General features: G+C 37.7%; 1 protein-coding gene across 4 annotated transcripts in view; it reads right to left on the reverse strand.

The window, feature by feature from the left end:
* The window catches only part of PARP4 (poly(ADP-ribose) polymerase family member 4), a 47,537-nt gene continuing 28,450 nt past the window's right edge, over window positions 92–19,178 (reverse strand). For 3 of the 4 annotated variants that reach the window (XM_021379905.1, XM_021379914.1, XM_021379897.1), the window contains 12 exons: window positions 18,310–18,497; window positions 15,684–15,783; window positions 14,259–14,429; window positions 13,801–13,881; window positions 11,913–11,993; window positions 10,853–10,948; window positions 8,663–8,818; window positions 6,056–6,715; window positions 5,670–5,786; window positions 2,960–3,062; window positions 1,975–2,107; window positions 92–674 (listed from right to left, as the gene is read on the reverse strand). In XM_021379905.1, coding sequence (XP_021235580.1) covers window positions 524–674; window positions 1,975–2,107; window positions 2,960–3,062; window positions 5,670–5,786; window positions 6,056–6,715; window positions 8,663–8,818; window positions 10,853–10,948; window positions 11,913–11,993; window positions 13,801–13,881; window positions 14,259–14,429; window positions 15,684–15,783; window positions 18,310–18,497 — 2,037 coding nt within the window. In that variant the 3' untranslated portion in view covers window positions 92–523. The remainder of the gene's footprint in view (window positions 675–1,974; window positions 2,108–2,959; window positions 3,063–5,669; window positions 5,787–6,055; window positions 6,716–8,662; window positions 8,819–10,852; window positions 10,949–11,912; window positions 11,994–13,800; window positions 13,882–14,258; window positions 14,430–15,683; window positions 15,784–18,309; window positions 18,498–19,178) is intronic. The other variant, XM_021379921.1, reaches the window with a different exon arrangement.

The following is a 19,178-nucleotide window of genomic DNA, read 5'->3' on the forward strand; positions in this document are numbered from 1 at the left end:
ATGAGGAAAACCGCGCAGGAGAAAAAGGATGTGCTGCTCTTCGCTTTTCAAGGCGCCCTGAAGGCCTCCAACTGAAAACACTGGCACGCTGTGTTGTGAAGGTGTTTATTAGGTCTTTGCTAAGCACACTGCTGTCTGTCAGTACATACACCACGGCGCTGAGCCCAGTTACTGCAACACACGTTACTAACAGTGCCATTAAAGAAGAAGATTTTAGAAGAAATAAAAACAACAAAGATACTGTAAAAGTACTAGGAGTATGCAATGAACCAGAGGTCTATGGCAAATAATGAAATAGGTGTTTTTAACGGGAGGAAGTAAGTCAAATGCTACACGTGTAAAGCGAAGACTTACTAACTGGAAGATCCTTTATTTCCATGCCATTAATTTGTCCGACTATGAAAATTATTCAAGAATAATATAAGGTGAAATCAATTTAAACATGTAGAAGAGCAAGAAAAGCTAACATTGCTATTATCTTAAGCAATTACAATTATGAAGTATTTTAGTAGAAGAACTGCTGTTAGTTACACTTGATCCCCAGTATCTTCTTGGTGGCAGAATCCCAGTCTTTCCCAAGTTCGAGTCGATAGCAAATCGCTGGAAATTGTCCCTCAACTCTTTTTACCCACTCAGTTGCTTTCTTGACGGACTCAAAAGCCCAGTGAACGCTGCTGTGTGTAGAAATGAAGATTTATTACAATAAATTACATAATATTGCAAGATGTACAATGAAATAATTTCTGACAATGATTTGAAAGAGAAAATTATCTATAGTACAACTAACACAGCCTACGTAAACTATCATCTGTCAGAGAAAACTACATCATTTCCTCTGCCCCGTCTTTTCAGAATCTTTGGTATGGGAAGTATGTAGATACATAATCATTACTTGCATTCATTTGCACTATTCCAATCCCCACAGTGAAGTACTGTGCATTTCATAATGGCAAACTTGACTCCTTGGTACAATTGTGTGTCAGAATTCTTTCACTTTTGTAGTCTACCTACCCTGCCTGCTTTCATCCAGCAGTCAATGTGATTTTATTTGTATTCCTGACCAAAGTAGCTCAAATTATACAACCATTTTTCCCTCTGCCAGGGAGTTTCAAGAGAGGGAGGAAGACTCTGCAGGGCTTTCCTGCTTTCTTTATTTGCTTCTTACATTCCCTGGTAAAGCATTAAGGGTATTAGCGTCTCATTTTGGCACCGCAATCAGTTGGTATCTGGGGCAATCCAGACTCACTGGAGGCCTATTCCTTCAGCCTTCTTTTAAGACCTTTGCCTCTCTTCTATAAGAAAAAAACTTCGCACCTGACAATTGTTTGCTTCACTCAAAATGAAAGGGAATTTCCAGATGCAGCAACCCTATATTCAAAAGGTAACGGAGCACTGGGACATACAGAAGTAAGTGGGCTTTGTCAGAATGAGCATCAGTGTACCCCGGGGCAGTGGAAAGCATGGAAGTTGTGCTGTGATGAATCATCAGCCCTAACAACTTCAGAAGTATTGTACTTTATGGTGTACACCTGTGAAGGTCAACAATCCATAAATAAAATGCTAAAAAAAGATGAAAGCCAGAGGCACAAGTGACATGAAGGATAAGTGTGAAATAGTTAAAAATCAGCTGGGCAGGATTTTGAACAATTTATCTGAGTTGGCTCTGCTTTAAGGAAGAGATGACCTGTAGAGGTCATATCCAACCTGAATTATTCATTGATTCTGAGAAGAGGTACAAATATCTTTTACTACTTTATATACTTCTCCATTTTTGTATAATATTTTGCAAAGTATTCTTTCTTCACCCACCCTCTTAAAAGAAGCTGCGTGCCACCAGTATCATCAGCACTTTCCATTCCCTTTTCTGCAGCTATATTCTGTAGCACAGTCATTTACTGTCTATAATGAGATTTATCGTATGTTGTTGAGGTATGTGTTACTATATTAAATTATAAGATTTTTTTAAAAGCACACCTTGAAGTTGTTAAATTATCCAGTTTCATCAGCGATTTGAAGACTATCCCTTGCAGTTCCTTTGCACAGCGTATGAACTGTAGCACAAGAAGAGTAGCAATCAACTTCAGTAGCTTTTCTTTTCCATTTGTGCCTAAGAAGAAATGGGAAAACATTTAAATGATTTCTTGACAGCAGAAAATATACTTTCTGCAAAGTGTATCCCCACACCACTTTAAAAATTTTAAAGTTCTGATGCTATTCAGTTGTTTCATGATACAGTCAGTACTATCAAGAATATTCACATTAGTGATCTAGAAAATGTAGCACTGGCTTTCAGACTTAAGCCTGGTAATGTTTTTTTTAGGATGTCTGCAGTTTGTGTTTGCTTGGGTTCTAACCTACTTTGATTTTAATGCATGCAAGAATGGGAGATGTAAGATTTTCGTCCTTTGATGAAGCGTTGCACCGTCTAACAATTTAGAGAGAATGAATTGCCTTTTCATCCCCAAGTTTTCTGGTCTGCTGCCAGCACCAACTGACAGAATCAAACGGCAGACAAAGTGTGTATAGACAGAATGCCTACCGAATGAGCTGCAGACAGCATGAATTATATATTAATGTTATTTGACATGTGAAAAACAGAAGTGGTCTTAGTCTCTCTCCCAGGAGGCTTTCCTTCCATTTTTTTTTTTTAAAGTAGGTATTAATACAGCAGAAACAGTAACTGAAATAAAAGAACCTGTATTGGTATTCCAGCTATTTCACATCCTCTGCATATTTCTCCAGGAGATGTACTTAGCAATCAGGACATTATATTGCATGAGAAGTTGAGACGAAAATGTATAATTAAAATCAGATGCTTTTAAAAATACAGTTAAGAGATCCACTTAAACCCTGAGCATATCTTACAGAAAGTTCCACCAGACATACAAAGTAATAATACGTAAGGATAGGAAATGTAATAGAATGCACTGCTTTTTTAATAACAGAAAAAAGTATTTACCAAGTGACTGAATGCCTTTTCTAATAAGGAAATGGTTAATTAAATAATCAACATCAAATTTCAAGATTTTTCCCAACTGTGGACTGAGATCCCAAGAGCCATCCTATGGAATAAACAAAGATATGGATAAGCAGAGACTGAGAACACTGAAAATATATTTGTCAGGAACAACATAAAAGAAAGGTCAAGTATTTAAAAATATTTTTTAAAGCTTTCACAAACACCAAAACTGAAGTTCATGTGATCAATTAGGTGATTGAATAATTAAACTTCAAAAACCTTTGATGTACCACCCAATGTTTCTAGTTGATCTGGAAAATTGTAGTTAAGCTATGAAAAAATTCAAACAGAACTAACTAATTTTGAACTCACTTGCATACAAACTATGCATAATGACAACATAGCCATCAAATTTATTTCAAACAAATTATTTCAGAAAATTGTTTTTAAAGTGCTCAAAAATAAGCATTTGTCTTACTCTAAAGAAGCAATAATGGATCTCTCTCCTCTAGAGGGACTGCGAAGTCTCTAAAATTAGTTTACTATTTATGTTGTTAAATATAGAATTAGCAAAACCAATCCTGCTTCATGTGACTTTTCCTACCAAAAATTAGAGCTGTCAGTTTGCTACTCTCAGATGCAATGGAAGACAGGCTTTCGGAAGGATACTCAACCACTGATTTCTTCAGTGTTACTTACTTTCAAAACTTTTATCTGTCCTTGCAGCATTATGTCATAGAAAACTAGAACTGTAGACAAATTGATAACAATTTACAGATTCATTTAAGGTAATTTAGAAGACAATACATGATTTTAAATGGATCTTTAAATATTCAATATCCAAATTATGTAAAAAGTGAGATTCTGTTAGAATACTAAACTTCCTCAGTGTAAGAACCTGTAAGAAACTGTTTTTCTTTCTAAAATTGAGCAGTTGGCAATTATGCTTAAAAACGATAGGAATCTTGAAGCTCACTTTGTGAGTTAAGTCAATCACAGGTCTATTCCCCGTGGTATCCCCATGTGTGCCATATGGTAATCGTTCAATGTTCAGAAATAATCTGATAAAAGTAACCCATCAAAATATAGGAAAATATGCATCTCTTCTTGATGCTTAAGTTAGCTATACTTTCCTACTTTTGCATACAAATTGACATACTGGATCCCAGCCAAAGGGAGTTGAACAAATCACCAATGTGAATGGCTGGTCCCTGTGGACACACAACAGGAGTTTCCACTGGCGGAACGCCACAGTGGTTTCTTGACTTGGATCATATAATACTCCTGGAGACCTCTTTCTGTTTCTTATGTACAGATATTGAATGTGTGGCCCACAGTCTGGTTGTTGATCACCACCTCAGCCTCTAGTTTAGACAGCTCACCGAACTGGTGATGGGTTAGCTGGAACGGAGACTTGTCCCACCACAGGGAGCACACCTAAACAACGAGGCTAAACATTACCTGCTTTGACTTCTACTTGCAGGATTCTTGGATGGTATTGGTTCAATTCTCCTTGCCTTTAATTCACCAGCCATTCAGCTGGTTTCACTATCCTGCAGAAGTTCCCAGCGTGCACTCTCCAATTCTCTAAACCTCAATTAGTTCTAAGTTTTTTGCTTAATGTACATTATTTGCAACTACTTCTTCTGCCTGTCTTCCCCTATGTGTTTTCATACACATTGTAGGAAGTCTCCAAGCTGCAAACTGATGGAGGCTCTAAAACAGAGGTATATCACTACTTTTGGCCCTAATTTTACACGGTTCCTTAGAATCACAGAATCACAGAATTGTAGGGGTTGGAAGGGACCTCCAGAGATCATCGAGTCCAACCCCCCTGCAGAGCAGGCTCCCTGCAGCAGGCTGCACAGGTAGGCATCCAGGCGGGGCTTGAACGTCTCCAGAGAAGGAGACTCCACCACCTCCCTGGGCAGCCTGTTCCAGTGCTCCATCACCCTCACCGTGAAGAAGTTCCTTCGCATATTGGTGCAGAACTTCCTATGCTCCAGTTTATGGCCACTTACCCTTGTCCTGTCCCCACAGACTGCTGAGAAGAGGTTGGCCATGTCCCTTTGACTCCCACCCTTAAGATATTTATAAACATTAATAAGATCACCCCTGAGTCTTCTTTTCTCAAGGCTGAACAGACCCAGGTCACTCAGCCTTTCCTCGTAGGGGAGATGCTCCAGGCCCTTTATCATCTTTGTGGCCCTCCGCTGGACTGTCTCCAGGAAATCCCTGTCCTTTTTGTACCGGGGAGCCCAGAACTGGATGCAACACTCCAGGTGAGGCCTGACCAGGGCAGAGTAGAGGGGGAGGATCAGCTTCCTTGACCTGCTGGCCACGCTCCTTTTAATGCACCCTAGGATCCCATTGACTGTCCTGGCCATCAGGGCACACTGCTGGCTCATCACCAACCTGCCATCAACCAGGACCCCAGGTTCTTCTCCACAGAGCTCCTCTCCAGCAGGTCATGTCCCAGCCTTATTGATACTTGTGGTTATTAGGCCACAATAATGAGTTGCCCATGAGAGCAATAAAACATAACATGACCCTGAGGTCATTATGTACGTCTGAAAATCAGTTTATAAGGGAAACAAACCAGATACATTTATAAAATGCTTATCTCCGGACAGGCATAAAGTAAAAATACTTTTTTCTTCTACATGTATTTTACTTTAACTAACGCACAAATAGACTATTGGTACTGTACCTGATTTTGGAGATCAAAAATTTCTTCCCAGCTGACAGAAGTAAACTCAAGTTTCTGTTGACTTCTTTCTATCTCTGTTGTAGTTAGTGAGGCACTTTTTCTCCATTTAAAAGTTGCCTATTAGAGTGACAGAATTCAGGCTATAAGATTTATCACTTTAAACAATAATAATGGAAAAACAAACAAAAATAGTGCTTTCTGCATTTCAGGTTCAGATTTTGTGAAAGTTTAATTACCACCCTTACCGTGTTCTTTTTTTGCTGTACAACAACAAACCTTGAAACAAAAGCATTTTTAAGGCAGGTTTCATTAGTTGAATGCAGCTTGGATTTCAACATGACACTTGTAGCTTTCTGTATATAGAGGACTCCTGACAGAAGACTTACCAAATCTTCAGCTCTCCCAGGAAATTCTTGTTCAGAAGCTGTAGCACCGTGCAGACCTACTAACATTTTCTTCTTACACCTTGGTTTTGATTTTGTTTTTTTTAAATGTTGGAGAACAGGAGAATTGTGAGTAACTTGTTTTTCAACATCAGTCTTATCAGAAGAGTATGTGCATGAAGATGAACCAACCACTAGTATATTCGGTGTGCGATCAACACAAGAAAAATCATATTTCGTGCCTCCGAACAGACTTTGAAGAGAACAAGAAGGGGGAGGTACAGGAGCACTCACATAAGCAGGAAGTGCAGGTGTTGGAAGTGAATATTTTTGAGTCATAAAAGCTTCTCCTCCTGCTTCTAGTCCAGAGCCAAATAATGAAGTAGTCTTGCAATAATTCATCACATGAGGTTTGCATGATGAAGATGACATTGTTCTTGAACATTCTGCCTTTGTGATGCCATTATCAAAACTGAAATTTGATTTGAGACTGCACGTATTGCTTTCACTTTCAGAAAAAAGTCCAAAGCTCACTGGTGTGGCTTTCCGTGAGGTTCTTTTTCCAATAACAGGAATTTCTTGAAGTTGAAATTGGAAATCTCCAGTTTCACATCTCTTAGCTGCGAAACCATCTGACCAAGCATTAGATTCTCCCTCACCATCCTGTTTAGTAAAATTACAGGGAAATAAAATAATACCAGAATTAGTAAGGCATTTTCCTCTTTTTAATCAGTATTTCTTCTTATGTTGTGCATAGTATCATTATATTCTCATTCTTACATTCAAGATGAAAGTAGTGTGTCAGCTAAATTCCTACCTTATTCTACCTTACTATGGTGAAGTTTGCCTGACAAAATACGAATGGAGAAGTGTTGTACATTGTTAAGATAAAAACAATAACTATAATGATGGTTTGGATCCAAGGAAGTTTTACCACACCATATCATTTAAATATACAGAAGATGGATCTACACAAAGTGAAATGTGAATCCTGCTTGTGCTGTATCAAGCTGGGAAGTTCACATATGCACAGCAATTCTGGTCCATGTAGCTGAGGTCCAGTAGTTGCTCCATACAAGCTAGTGGGCCTGGGCCAAAGCTAGCCGGCCAACATATGCTAATGTAGACATCTACATGCTCTGCTACCTAGGAGTTCTTGGGCCAAAGGATCAAAACGTTGGTTTTATGAATCACAGAATCACAGAATGGTTAAGGTTGGCAGAGGCCTCTAGAAGCCATCTGGCCCAACCCAATTCTAGCAGGGAAACCCAAAGCAGGGTGCCCAGCGCCACATCCAGGCAGCTTTGGGAGATCTCCAAGGACGAATCTCCACAGCCTCTGGGCAGCCTGTGCCAGTGCTCTGTCACCCTCATAATAAAAAAAGTGGCTCCTGTTGTTTAGAGGGAACCTACCGTTTTCTATTTTGTGCCACTGCTTCTTGTCCTGGCACAAGGCATCACTCAGAAGAGCCTGGCTCCCTCCTCTTTGCACCTGCCCTTCATGTATTTATACACATTGATGTTACCTTCTTTTGAGCTAACTTATAGTATACACAGAGACAGTTCTAAATAATCCACAGTCTTAATGCTTACATTACAGACTACAGGTGAAGGTGATGTTCCGCAGCTGTTTTAAATGCACATCATGGTCATGTACAACATAACTTAATAGACAAATAATGATTTACATGATTCCCCTATGAAATTTGGAGATGTAAAGCTTTAACCTGTTAAGACTTCATGAACTAACAGAATTACACCTGCTGGCTAGTTTCCAAAGACAAAAGCTACCTTAACTAGCAACCATCCTATTTCACTAGTTCAGGATTTTCTCATCTCATCAAAACCTTGATCTTCCTTGATGGCCCCACTCTCCTTGTGCGCCTCTATCCAATGATCTGCTAGCAGGAGAAATAAAGAAAGAAGCATCCATTTTCACACACCTCTTGCTTGTCATTTCAGAGCTGGATACCAGTCTATGCTATGTGGATGAACTACGTTCAAGAGAAACAAAAAACACAGTTTGACCATTAAATCTGCAAATGAAATTCACCTGAGGAATTGCAAGAGTTGTAGTAGGCAAAGTATTTGGTAGCTGAATGCAGCACACTGTAGGTAAGAATGCATACAGCCAGCAAAACACAGGGAGTTTGCAGTGAGATCAGTAATGACAGCTGGCATCCCAGTCGGTTTTAGCCAGTGTAGACAAGGATGGATCCGTGATTTGAGTGCTATCTGTACTGTGGACATTTAATAGTAGCTCAGGCAGTTCAAGAAAACTGCAAAAGCATTCTCTCATAAGAATATGTTACTGTAGGTAAAACTTTAAATTCAAGAAGTGTTAGTTTCTGCTGGAAGAGAGAAGGGGCCTAAACTATCATATTTTCTCTCTAAACTTCTGTATTTTTTTAAAATGTATTTTATTTTTGGGACAGATTCCTCCAATTTTAGTGTTTATATTAAAATTCCACACAATACCAGTGTGGAATTAATTACTTTCTAAATAATTCAAAAATTGAAGAAATTTCATAAACAATGGCTGTATATTATCACATATAATATGGCGCCACAACTGGATAATATACCAGAAAAGTTAGTAACAAGAACATACATCAAATGGAGGTATCACGTAATTATCTTCTGAAAATAAGCTGCCAGATCCCATTGGCTCTTGTTCCCAGTCCATGTAAGGTAAAAAATCAACATCTTCCTGAGCTATAATTTCCAGGATGTTTGGAACATCAGCAGAACAAATTTCATTAGCATCCTAAAATAAAATTCATCACAGTTATAAACTTGAAAATTCTCTTCAGTCTTTGCTTAATTCTTAGTTATGATAACTGTTAGACCAGAAAAATCTGTCATAACAGAGACAGTGCATTTTTTATTTGTCCATTCAAAACGTATTGAAAACAGAACAAGCAGAAAGAGTAGTACATTAAAAATGCTCAGTGTATACCAGTAAGTAGTAAATCTAACTTCTAATTTTTGACTATGTTGAGGAACAATCTACTCCCAGTAAATAGATTCACATGAAACATGAATTTGGACAGCATATATTTGTATGTACAATTTTTTCAAATCCTTGCCAGCAACAATTGAGGAAAAAAAAGCATTATCTTATACATACAGATCTTTCTGTCAGTGTCCTATTGCTCTAATTTTAACAAAAGTAAACATAAGCATTCTTACAGTAATGCTTAAAGCACATTGCTTTTTGCAAAACCATGTCAAGAAGATGAGGGCACTTCTCCTAGATCATTTGAAGATTACTGAGTGTAGCCTTGCCATGACATCAGCCAGTTCCCTCAGCTCTTTTGGGTGCCTTCAATCAGGGCCCAGGGACTTATGTACGTCTAGTTTGCTTAAGTATACCCTAACCTGACCCTCTTCCACCAGCACTATATTTTCCTTGCTGTAGACTTTGGTTTCTGAGGCCTTGGATTTCTGAAAGCTTGCCAGTAAAGGCTGAGGTGAAGAAGGCATTCAGTACCTCAGCCTTTTCTGTGTTCTGCATTGCAGGGACCCCTGCCTTATTCAGCACTTGTTCAGCGGGCCTCCATTTTTTCTAGTCTTCCTTTTGCCACTTATATACTTACGGAATCCCTTCTTGTTGCCTTTGGCATCCCCTGCCAGATTCAGCTCTATGTGGTCTTTGGCTTTCTTAACTACATCTTTACATACTCAGAGAATGTATCTATATTCCTACCAGGTTACCTGTCCTTGCTTTCACCTTCAGTATACTCCTTTTATATTTGAGCTTGGCCAGGAGCTCCTTTTTCAACAATGCAGGCTTCCTGACTTTTTTGCCTGACTTCCAGCTTATTGAAATGGACTGCAGGGAGGAAAAGATCCTTGAATCTCAAATACTGACTAAAGGTGACCCCTATAATCAGTGCTGAAAAAAGATATTTTGAGGAAGTTCATCTGAACTTAGATATTTAACTTCAAGATGAGATGAATCAAGCTCTAGAAATATCTATTTCAATTACCATGAGAAGTTAGAAATGACTGATTTATCTCTAAACGTACACATGCATATTTGGTTGCATGAATTCCCATTCTCTGTACCCCATCTACTACCTACTCCAACTGTTACCATGTTGCTTATTGTGATACTACTTCCCCTTTGAAAGTTCTTATGGACCCCTGAATTTCGAGATTGTCATTTTTATGCATTTCTTCCCATTTGATGCAAAGCTTTTGTTCTTCCTAACACTGTTCTAATGCTGAAAACAAACAAAAAAAGTTCCATACTTTACTGCAGTATTAGAAGAGATTTTTTTCAAGTTTTGGCTTCCTTCTGTTTACCACTCAACACAGACTTTCCAGGAATGACTTTTGCCATACAAAACCCATTTCTTCAGAAATCCATGACCAGAGTGGCCAGTTTGCTATGGTTAGTTATTGTTACTTTTTTATGAAAAATAGTTGTTCTGTGGCTTATGCATGAAGAAGGATTTATTAGTACACTTCATATGGTCTTGCTCTTTGAACAATTTGGCTTCCACAGCTCTAGCACAGATTACAAACCCTTGTGGCAGTTCCCAACAGGAACACACTGACTGACAAGGTTTGATTGTAAAGTGAGGTCAAGCAAAATATGAGAAAGATAAAAATAACTCGCTGCATTGCAGAAGAAACAAAAATAATTTCAAAAATCGTAGTTTTTTCTCTATTTCTAAAGTAATAAACATTGTTCAGCTAAAGGAAGATTGGTTTTGATATGTGTAATGTTAAAGAATGTAGAGTCTTTTGACAGATAAGACAATGGGAACAAGGTATTTTATAGAAAACATACCCTCTTCTCAACCGCAATGAAGCTTGTAAACTGGGTTATAATTGAGTTCTCCAAGCTGAGATGTATAATCATGTTTTTCAAGATTTGCTTCTTCATCTAGATTGTTAAGGATTAAATGAAAGACGTAGAAAAAACATAATCAGATAAAATCAACAGATATAAGAATGGAATATATAAACACGCTAATGCACTCAAAATAGAGAGATGTAAAAGGAAGAGCTCATGCGAATATACTGGCCTTCCTAACTCTCTATGCCTTCTAACTTTCTCTACTCTCTTACCTTTGGGCAGGGGCACGTATTTTCTCTAGTTAGACAACATCTATAGGCAGCCTGTTCCAGTGCTCTGTCACTCTCAAAGTAAAGATGTTTTTTCTCATGTTCCTGTGTTCCAGTTTGTGCCCATTGCCCTTTATCGTGTTGCTGGATGCCACTGAAAAGAGCCTGGCTCCATCCACTTGGCTCCCACCCATTAGATATTTATAGGTGTTGAAAAGATCCCCTCTCAGTCTTCTCTTCTCCAGGCTGAACAGCCTCAGGTGTCTCAGCCTTTCCTCCTAAGGGAGATGCTTCAGGCCACTCATCATCTTTGTGGCCCCCTTCACTGGACTCTCTGCAGTAGTTCTGTCTTTCTTGCACTGGGGAGCCCAGAACTGGACACAGAGAAGTGTCATTATCTTCCACCCTATCCTATACAAAAGATAAGGACTTTGCCTTTACTAGTATATTCTGAACTTCAGGAAACAAAAATGTTACGTGCCAGAAGGAAAGAAGAACCACCAATGGCCTGCCATGATGAGTATAGATTAGGAAAAATATATACACATTATGCCCACAAAAGACATTCTCATAATGGGGAAGAATACAAGACTGTCTCAAAATTCTTCAAAATCTCATTTAGTGGGAAAATGTATTACTATATGGTAACCTTAACCATAAAGTGACACCGGAACTGCAACCTTAAAGTTATGTTGAACACAGCAAAAAAATCATCTCTATTCTATTGAAATATTTGCTATTTGCCATTTTAAATACACATTTTTGCTTTTAGATTATCAAACCTCATGTTCTGTTTCATTCTCATGAAGAATACCATCCTCATAGTCCCTAATGAAAGCTCTCGCTGTGAGTTTGTGTAGCACCTAGAAAGAAAACAAAGGTGATGATAAGAAAAAGAAATATATATATATCTGTATTTAAAATTCTTCCTTTTATTTATGAAATAAACTGTGAGGCAGATAGCTTCCATATATACACAGAATCCAGTTTTCTAGGGGTCAAGCTAATTCTGCATTTAAAAAGCAATCATAACTTGCACCTAAGGTATAGTTTTATTTCACTTAACTTTATCAAGCTAAAAGATAATCAGGTCTTCACTTGTTGCACACATTCTCACTAGTGTCAAAGATGAGAAAAAGCAAAGGAATGAACAGAAAAACCACCAGGTAATTCATCTCATTTTGAAACAGCTATCTAAAACAAGTAGGGAGAACTTCCTTTCTGGAGGAAAAAAATTCTCTCCAGTAACTCTAAATGGAGCCTGGACAATCACCTCAGACTTAAACAGGAATATCTAGATAGCTAAAGATAGATAAATGAGTCCTGTGCATAAAAATACAGAATTTGGGGGGAAAGTAAATTGCATTTGTGTTTAACTTTTAAAGAGTCATTAGGTCTACCACAATCAAGTCATTTTTGACCTGAGGGTTTGTATACAGAAGAGGGAAATACTGTCTATTAACTAGAAATTGCTTTTTAAAATGGAATCAGTCTTTCATAGGAAAGAGAAATGATTTTTGTTTCGTTGGTATATTAAAGGTAACAGAGAGAAGGAGCACCGTGAAGGTGATGTGGAAAGTACTGCCATATTCCAGTTCCAACTGCCCAAACATTCGCACTGGCTTGTTTTTGGAAGAATAAGATATATGCTGGAGGGAGCCACTTCTTAAGATAACCTCATAAGCTACTTTTGAGCTAAGGTGAATTAGCAAAAGAAACAGATAGGAATGCTCAGTGTTCATCTGAAACATCAAGAATTAATAATGGTTTCTAATTTTGGTCCTGTTTTTTAACATTTTGTCATTACACCTGACACCTTTCAAAGCTGTATTTTTTTAACTACATCTGGAATTTGTACTACAGAATATTTTTAAAAAGCAAAAATTCTTCATGTTAAGCAAACACATTGCTTCTGCTTGTCAGTTTCACTTGCCTGTGTTAGAGCATGTCCTGGGAAACTAACTGTTCTAATACTGCAACCCACAATATTAGCTTTCAAAGTGGACTACGCTAAATAGGGAACAAAATCTTTTCTATATGAAAACAAATCAGCTCCTCAGTGGGGAAAGGATGATAGCCATATCAGAGTCAATACTGAAGGGAGACTGTTCTGTTGGTTTTTAAATTATAGACATCCATTAGATTTAATAAATGGGTTTTTTTAGCTTGTTTACCTTTCCAAGATCAGTGCTGTACTTTCCTTTATATAAATACTATTAAGTTACTTCATTGTTACTGAAGCAGCTGAAAGGTTAGGGGCACTTTAATGTTTAGACATTTTTAAAGATTAAAAACTAGTGAGAAGATTCTCCACATGGGCACAATTTACAACTTGAAAGAGAATGATGCAGCATGCAGAAATCACCTGAAGAGCTGCCAGTGCAAGGGTAAAACTAGAGCCCAAATAAGTTGTCTCAATAAGAAGCAGCGTCTCCTGTTCTGAGAAGTTCAAGTTTTGAGTTAGAAACATGTTATTTGTATGTAAAATGATTTCCCTTTAAAAGCCTGAAGTCTGTTGGTGTATGCTAAAACATCAGAAGCAAAAATAAAAGAGCAAGAATTACTGAAAAGAGGAGTTTCAGTTCACTCAAAGAAGCACAATGCAGCATGTTGTTGCTTAAAGCAGCTTCGCTCACTGTGGTACATGCAGATAATGTTGGACAAACTCACTGTTCCTGTTGTCTTCTGTAATTCAGTAGTTGACACCACAGTTTGTAGTTCTCGGTCATTTATTATCGCTCTTAAGGTGGCCTATAATGAAAAAAAGAAGTTTCCTTCTCTATTTTATGCTGTGCTACCAGAACACATGAATGCTATTCTGCTTCCAGAATGTAACCCAAATCTGTAAGAACATTTCCCCTTACAACAAGGGGACAGTTGCAAAGAAAGGAATCTTGCATTTATTAAAGTACGGTGACTTGAACATTAAATAAGGTATCCTTCTCCTCTCTGCAACTTACTAGGAAGACTAATAAAGGTGTTTAAATACTGAATTATATTTAGCAGTGAAGAAGAAGCTAAATGCACTCTGCATAAAGGATATATAACATGACATAATACAACACAATACATCTTGCAATCTTTTCAGATGTGAATTTCTGTCCAGTAGTTTGTATCCCAGTCTTTACCTGAGTACAGTGAGGGACAAATCCATAGACGAGAAGCCTCTCATTGGTAAACAAAGACTGTATTTGAGCAGGAGCCTGCATTGGCTTTGGTGCATTTATATCAAACTGTTGCCATTTAATAGAAACAGAACTGCATCCTGGAGAAAATATTCTAGACACCTGGCTCTGTATCTGTGTAAAGAAAGAAAACAAATTAGCTCTGTTTGCTTCTAGGCTTTTAAGAGAAAATATATCTGAATACAGAAATAACATATTTCCATTTGCCCCCTTTTTTTTTTTTTCCTTTTTATTTTTGGTACAACTAAAGGCCCATACTTGTAAAATTGTTACCACATACTGGTAAAAATGAGTTCAACATTTGGAGGTAGTGAGGATAATCACTCAGCTATTATTGCACTGGCTTTTAAGTGCAAGCTAAGATTTGAGACTGCAGTTTCTTCAGATTGGCAAACAATTTAGAGAATATGGCCGGCTACACCCAGCACCTCCTGTGTGGGAACTCTGAAATGTGTGAAAAGTTCTGCACATCTCCATGGTCTGCTTTGGATAACTTTGCATGTATCACTCAAATGGCAGCCAGACTAACAAGAGCATAAACTCATGCCTTCATTCCTCTCCCCTGACAAAAACATGCCAGATACTAGCCATGCTGCAGTCCCTCCTCAGCTGTCTCTATTGCAGGAGGGACCAGATTCAAGGCACAGGACAGAGCTGTAGACACAGAACTATACTGTGAAACTGAGAAGCACTGCACATGGGGTCCTAGATTGCCTGTAACTTCCAGGTGTACCAACAGTCAAAAGTTATGGAATGCAGTTGCTACAGTCCTCGACATTACAGCAAGGACAATGCTGCAGATGGACTGTGAGCTATGACAGAAGTGAAACTGTATTTTTTCCATGCAGGGAGAATTACTTACAAAGTCTGACATTTCATCAACTTTTTTCCAAGTTGGAGTCATTGCACTTACTCAGGAAAAGTACAGATCTCTTTCAAAGAGACTAGAAAAACTAAGTCACGGCTTTCTTGTTTTCTTTTACACATTCAGTGACCAATATGAACAGGAAAGTGGGGCAAGTACAGTGGCAAATTCCCTCCCTTATCAAAGAACTTGTCAGTATCCCTTTCTAGCACATTCCTGCTGAAAACAAGGCATGCACCTGACACCTTTGTAATACTCAAACTAAATACTTCCCTTTCTCAATTACTACGCATTTATATTTAAAATAAAAAAGGCGTGATAGACAAGCATATCCCCGTCCACCTTCTATCAAATGCCTCTCCTTTATCTTATTGTAATAAGCCTGATTAACTCATGAAAAGAAAAAGTACTAACTCCCATTCTGAGATACTGAAAATATTCAGTATTAGATACTGATATATCAATGATGACATACTGAATACATTCAGGATTTGTAAGTGTACCTTTGTCTCCCAGTTGTACTTTGATTTTGAGTCAAAGTATTCAAATGCTCCAGCTCCATACTGGGACAAAGATCTCAGCATGTGTCGATTTGCTGTGGAACTAACATAAAAACAAATCTTCATGTAATTATTGAATCAAATCATTAAGTCGTATGATCTCATTTCTACTTCTCATACCATTTCTAAATACCTTGGTTTTAGTTAGTATTCCAAGTTTTTTGAATTTGAATTCTTTTAATTCCACACTGTTTTTCAGGGTATGGACCAACTGAAAGCAATTGAGCTAATGAAGATGCTGCTGAATTACAGATTTCCCAATAATATTTGAGGAACTTATATGGCATATGAGTATCTCCATGTCCTAATGCAAGGATGTGAGGAGAAATTAACTTACGTCCAACACCAATAAGGATCAATAAAATGATGTCAACTAATTGGTTAAACTGATTAACCTCAGTCTCAGAAGAACTATTTAGTATGGGCACAATCATCTTACAGCTAAATCCAGAGTCAATTAGGGAACGTTACTTTCTGGAAAACATAATCGATATGGTAACACTTATCAGCCTGATAGAACCGCAGGCTCTTCTCCCCAAGTCTGACTACTATGAAGCTATCATAGATATATAGACAAAAGAGGACTTTAGAGATGATTTCAGGAGAACAATTAAGCAGATGAAAATTATTGTGGGTGAGAAACAGAATATTATGTCTTGATTCTTTGTCAGACAGTTAGATTCAGTTGCTGATAGGATCATAGCACTGTCTTAGAGAAACCCACTGAAGTGCCACCAAATCTCCTTGAGACAAAACTGAACGGTACAAATAGTACCATTATGTTTTATAACAAGAACACGTAACATCTGGTGGAAGCTGTCCCTGCCCATGGCAGGGGTTTGGAACTGGATAGTCTTTAAGATCCTTTCCACCACAAACTATTCTATGATTCTATGATTTTTTTTTCATTCACCTGAAGAGAACTGTCACAGATAAAGCTGTGATAATGATGACTGTTCTTTATTAATACAGCCTTCTAAACAACTGTCTACACAGAAGTACTAATCGGAACCGTAGAGCCAACTTCTTTTTCACAACTCTTTCCCAATTCGTTCTTTAACAATGTAAAACATTAAACACAGATCCTGCCTCCTGAAAGCAGACTGTTGCACATTAGCATCACACATTTGTTTTATAGGTCCTGAGGAACTATTAAAAGCCATATCTCCTCAGCCTACCAGCACTGAGACAATCCATCCCCAGGCCCAATTCTGTCATAGCAAGAATATGAATGTAAATATGCTGAACATGAACATCACATGACTGTAAGCATGTTGAAAAGGATGTTAGCATGTAAGGTGACATGCACCATCTGTTCTATACTGTGAGCTGATGCAAATTCTGTTATAGTTGAAATGTGTGATTACACTGGAAGTGTACTGGGATGCTTGGCCCATGGGCTGAGGGGTGTGCTTGTGCAGTGCTGTTAGAGGGCTCACAGCTATGAGAATTGGGGAATGTTGATGGAGCCATGGAAAAAGTAAAAAATGTTCTAGAAGAACAGGACCCTCACCACTGGTCTTTATTTTGATGTATCCTTCCGAGCTCTCCCAAGGAATGGTAAGAAGCTAATACTATCTGACTCCTTCCCACTTATGCCTGGCAATCTGAAATACCTAGCTGTAAACCTTTTTTTTTTCAAAGGCATTTCAGATATGTACAAATCTTTCCTTTTTTTTTTTTTTTTTTTTTTAATTACTGAACAATTGAATTACATTACAATGAATTTCAGTGAGGTTTTGCTTGTTCCTGTGATTGCTAAGAGGTCTTTATAACACAGATAGCATCATACAGCTGTACACCTCAGTTTGTACCTAATGTTCCCAAGCTTCATTCTCTCTAGTATTTCTATCATTGTGGAAGACTTGAGCTAAGTTACAGTGGTAGCAGTTGCTCCTGCTCCCCCACTCTGGGTAGATAATGCACATGTAAAAGAGAAATCTGTCTCCTTTCTGCTGTCTCCATTAGAGAGGAGGAAGTGTGAATTTGGCTGTTCACCAAAAAAGTTGACTGTACTGGAACAGTCACTCCCTGATTTTCTCTGAAAGGCTGGTTTGGAGTGGAGGAGGTTCATTTTCACATCATTTTGAAGTAGCTTGCATTCCAGCAGTGAAATGTACCACAGGTTCGGGAACCTAATGCTTGCACTGTCTTTACAAAACAAATGAAAATTAAATCATGAAATTATACAACTATTAATGTTGTGTTGAAATTCCACCATCAAAATTATACTATACCAAAACATGAAATGCAAAGTATTAAAGTGTTAATTCTCATATTTTCTGATTTTACTCTTAAAAAGTAAAGTTGTTATAATGAAGAAAGATATGAATAGGTAAGGCTACCTGAACATAGAATTAACTTTATTGTAGGTATCTTACCTTACGTATTTTTCATTTTGGTTATTAAATGTATGGAAACATTTCTGCATTTAATCTAAAAATAATCTAAAAATGTTTAAGATAGTACACCCAAGCATCTGACACTTCCCAGCTTATTAATCTCTCATTTCAAATAAAATATCAGCGATTTGAAAGGAAATCAAATCGCTAGTTAAGGTGGTACTTACCCAACACCACATGTAAATAACCTTGTATGGTGGACATTATCTTTCACAAGCTGGAAGGTCACACTCTCATTCTGAATGTGTCCATCGGATATAAGAAGAATGTTACGATGTCCTTGAGAAGGAAATAGTAAACTTAAGTAACGCAAGGTCTTCCATAAATCAGTGTTTCCCAACGTTGCTGTAGCAGACTGAAAAGTAAAGTATTACAGTCTTAGTTTAAACTTAATTTATCTTTTCTAAAATAACATCTAATACATAATTGATTTGCTATTTACTATACATTTATTTAAATATAAATGATCAATTATTAATTTTTATTTTGCTCCTGCTCTTCCATAATTACAATTAAGAGGTAGAGCTTGAGGTTAATCTCATTCTGTATCTTCTCTGGTTTAGGCAAAAGAATGCATAGGCAAAGTATATAACAACAATTATAAATTCTTCTCCCAAAATAGTCTCAGAACTTTCAGTAATCAGAGCTTTGGGAATTTCTTGAACTGGAGTTTTTATCCAGATTACTGCATCCTTACATCATTACAGCTATCTTTTAATCTGCCTATCCCACTTCTGAACTGAAGAATAGTTTACCCTCAATAGCAAGTGTGACAAGAAGTTCCACTTTTTATCATACTGTTTAGGTTTTCTTTGAAATCTGCTGTCTGATCATTTGCTGGGTGTGCTATGACCCCACAGGTGAGAAACAGCAAATAACCACTCCTATTCTCCTCTTGCTCTCTGTTTATCCTGGAAAAGAGATGACTATATAAGGATGCAATTGAAACTGAAAAAATCAGGAAAAGTCTTTTCCTCACACAGCATGTCTTCCATATACCTGGCCATCTTTGCTTTCTCTATCTCCAGCTCTTTAC

This window comes from Numida meleagris, chromosome 1, assembly GCF_002078875.1.
Source record: "Numida meleagris isolate 19003 breed g44 Domestic line chromosome 1, NumMel1.0, whole genome shotgun sequence".
NCBI classification, from domain to species: domain Eukaryota; kingdom Metazoa; phylum Chordata; class Aves; order Galliformes; family Numididae; genus Numida; species Numida meleagris.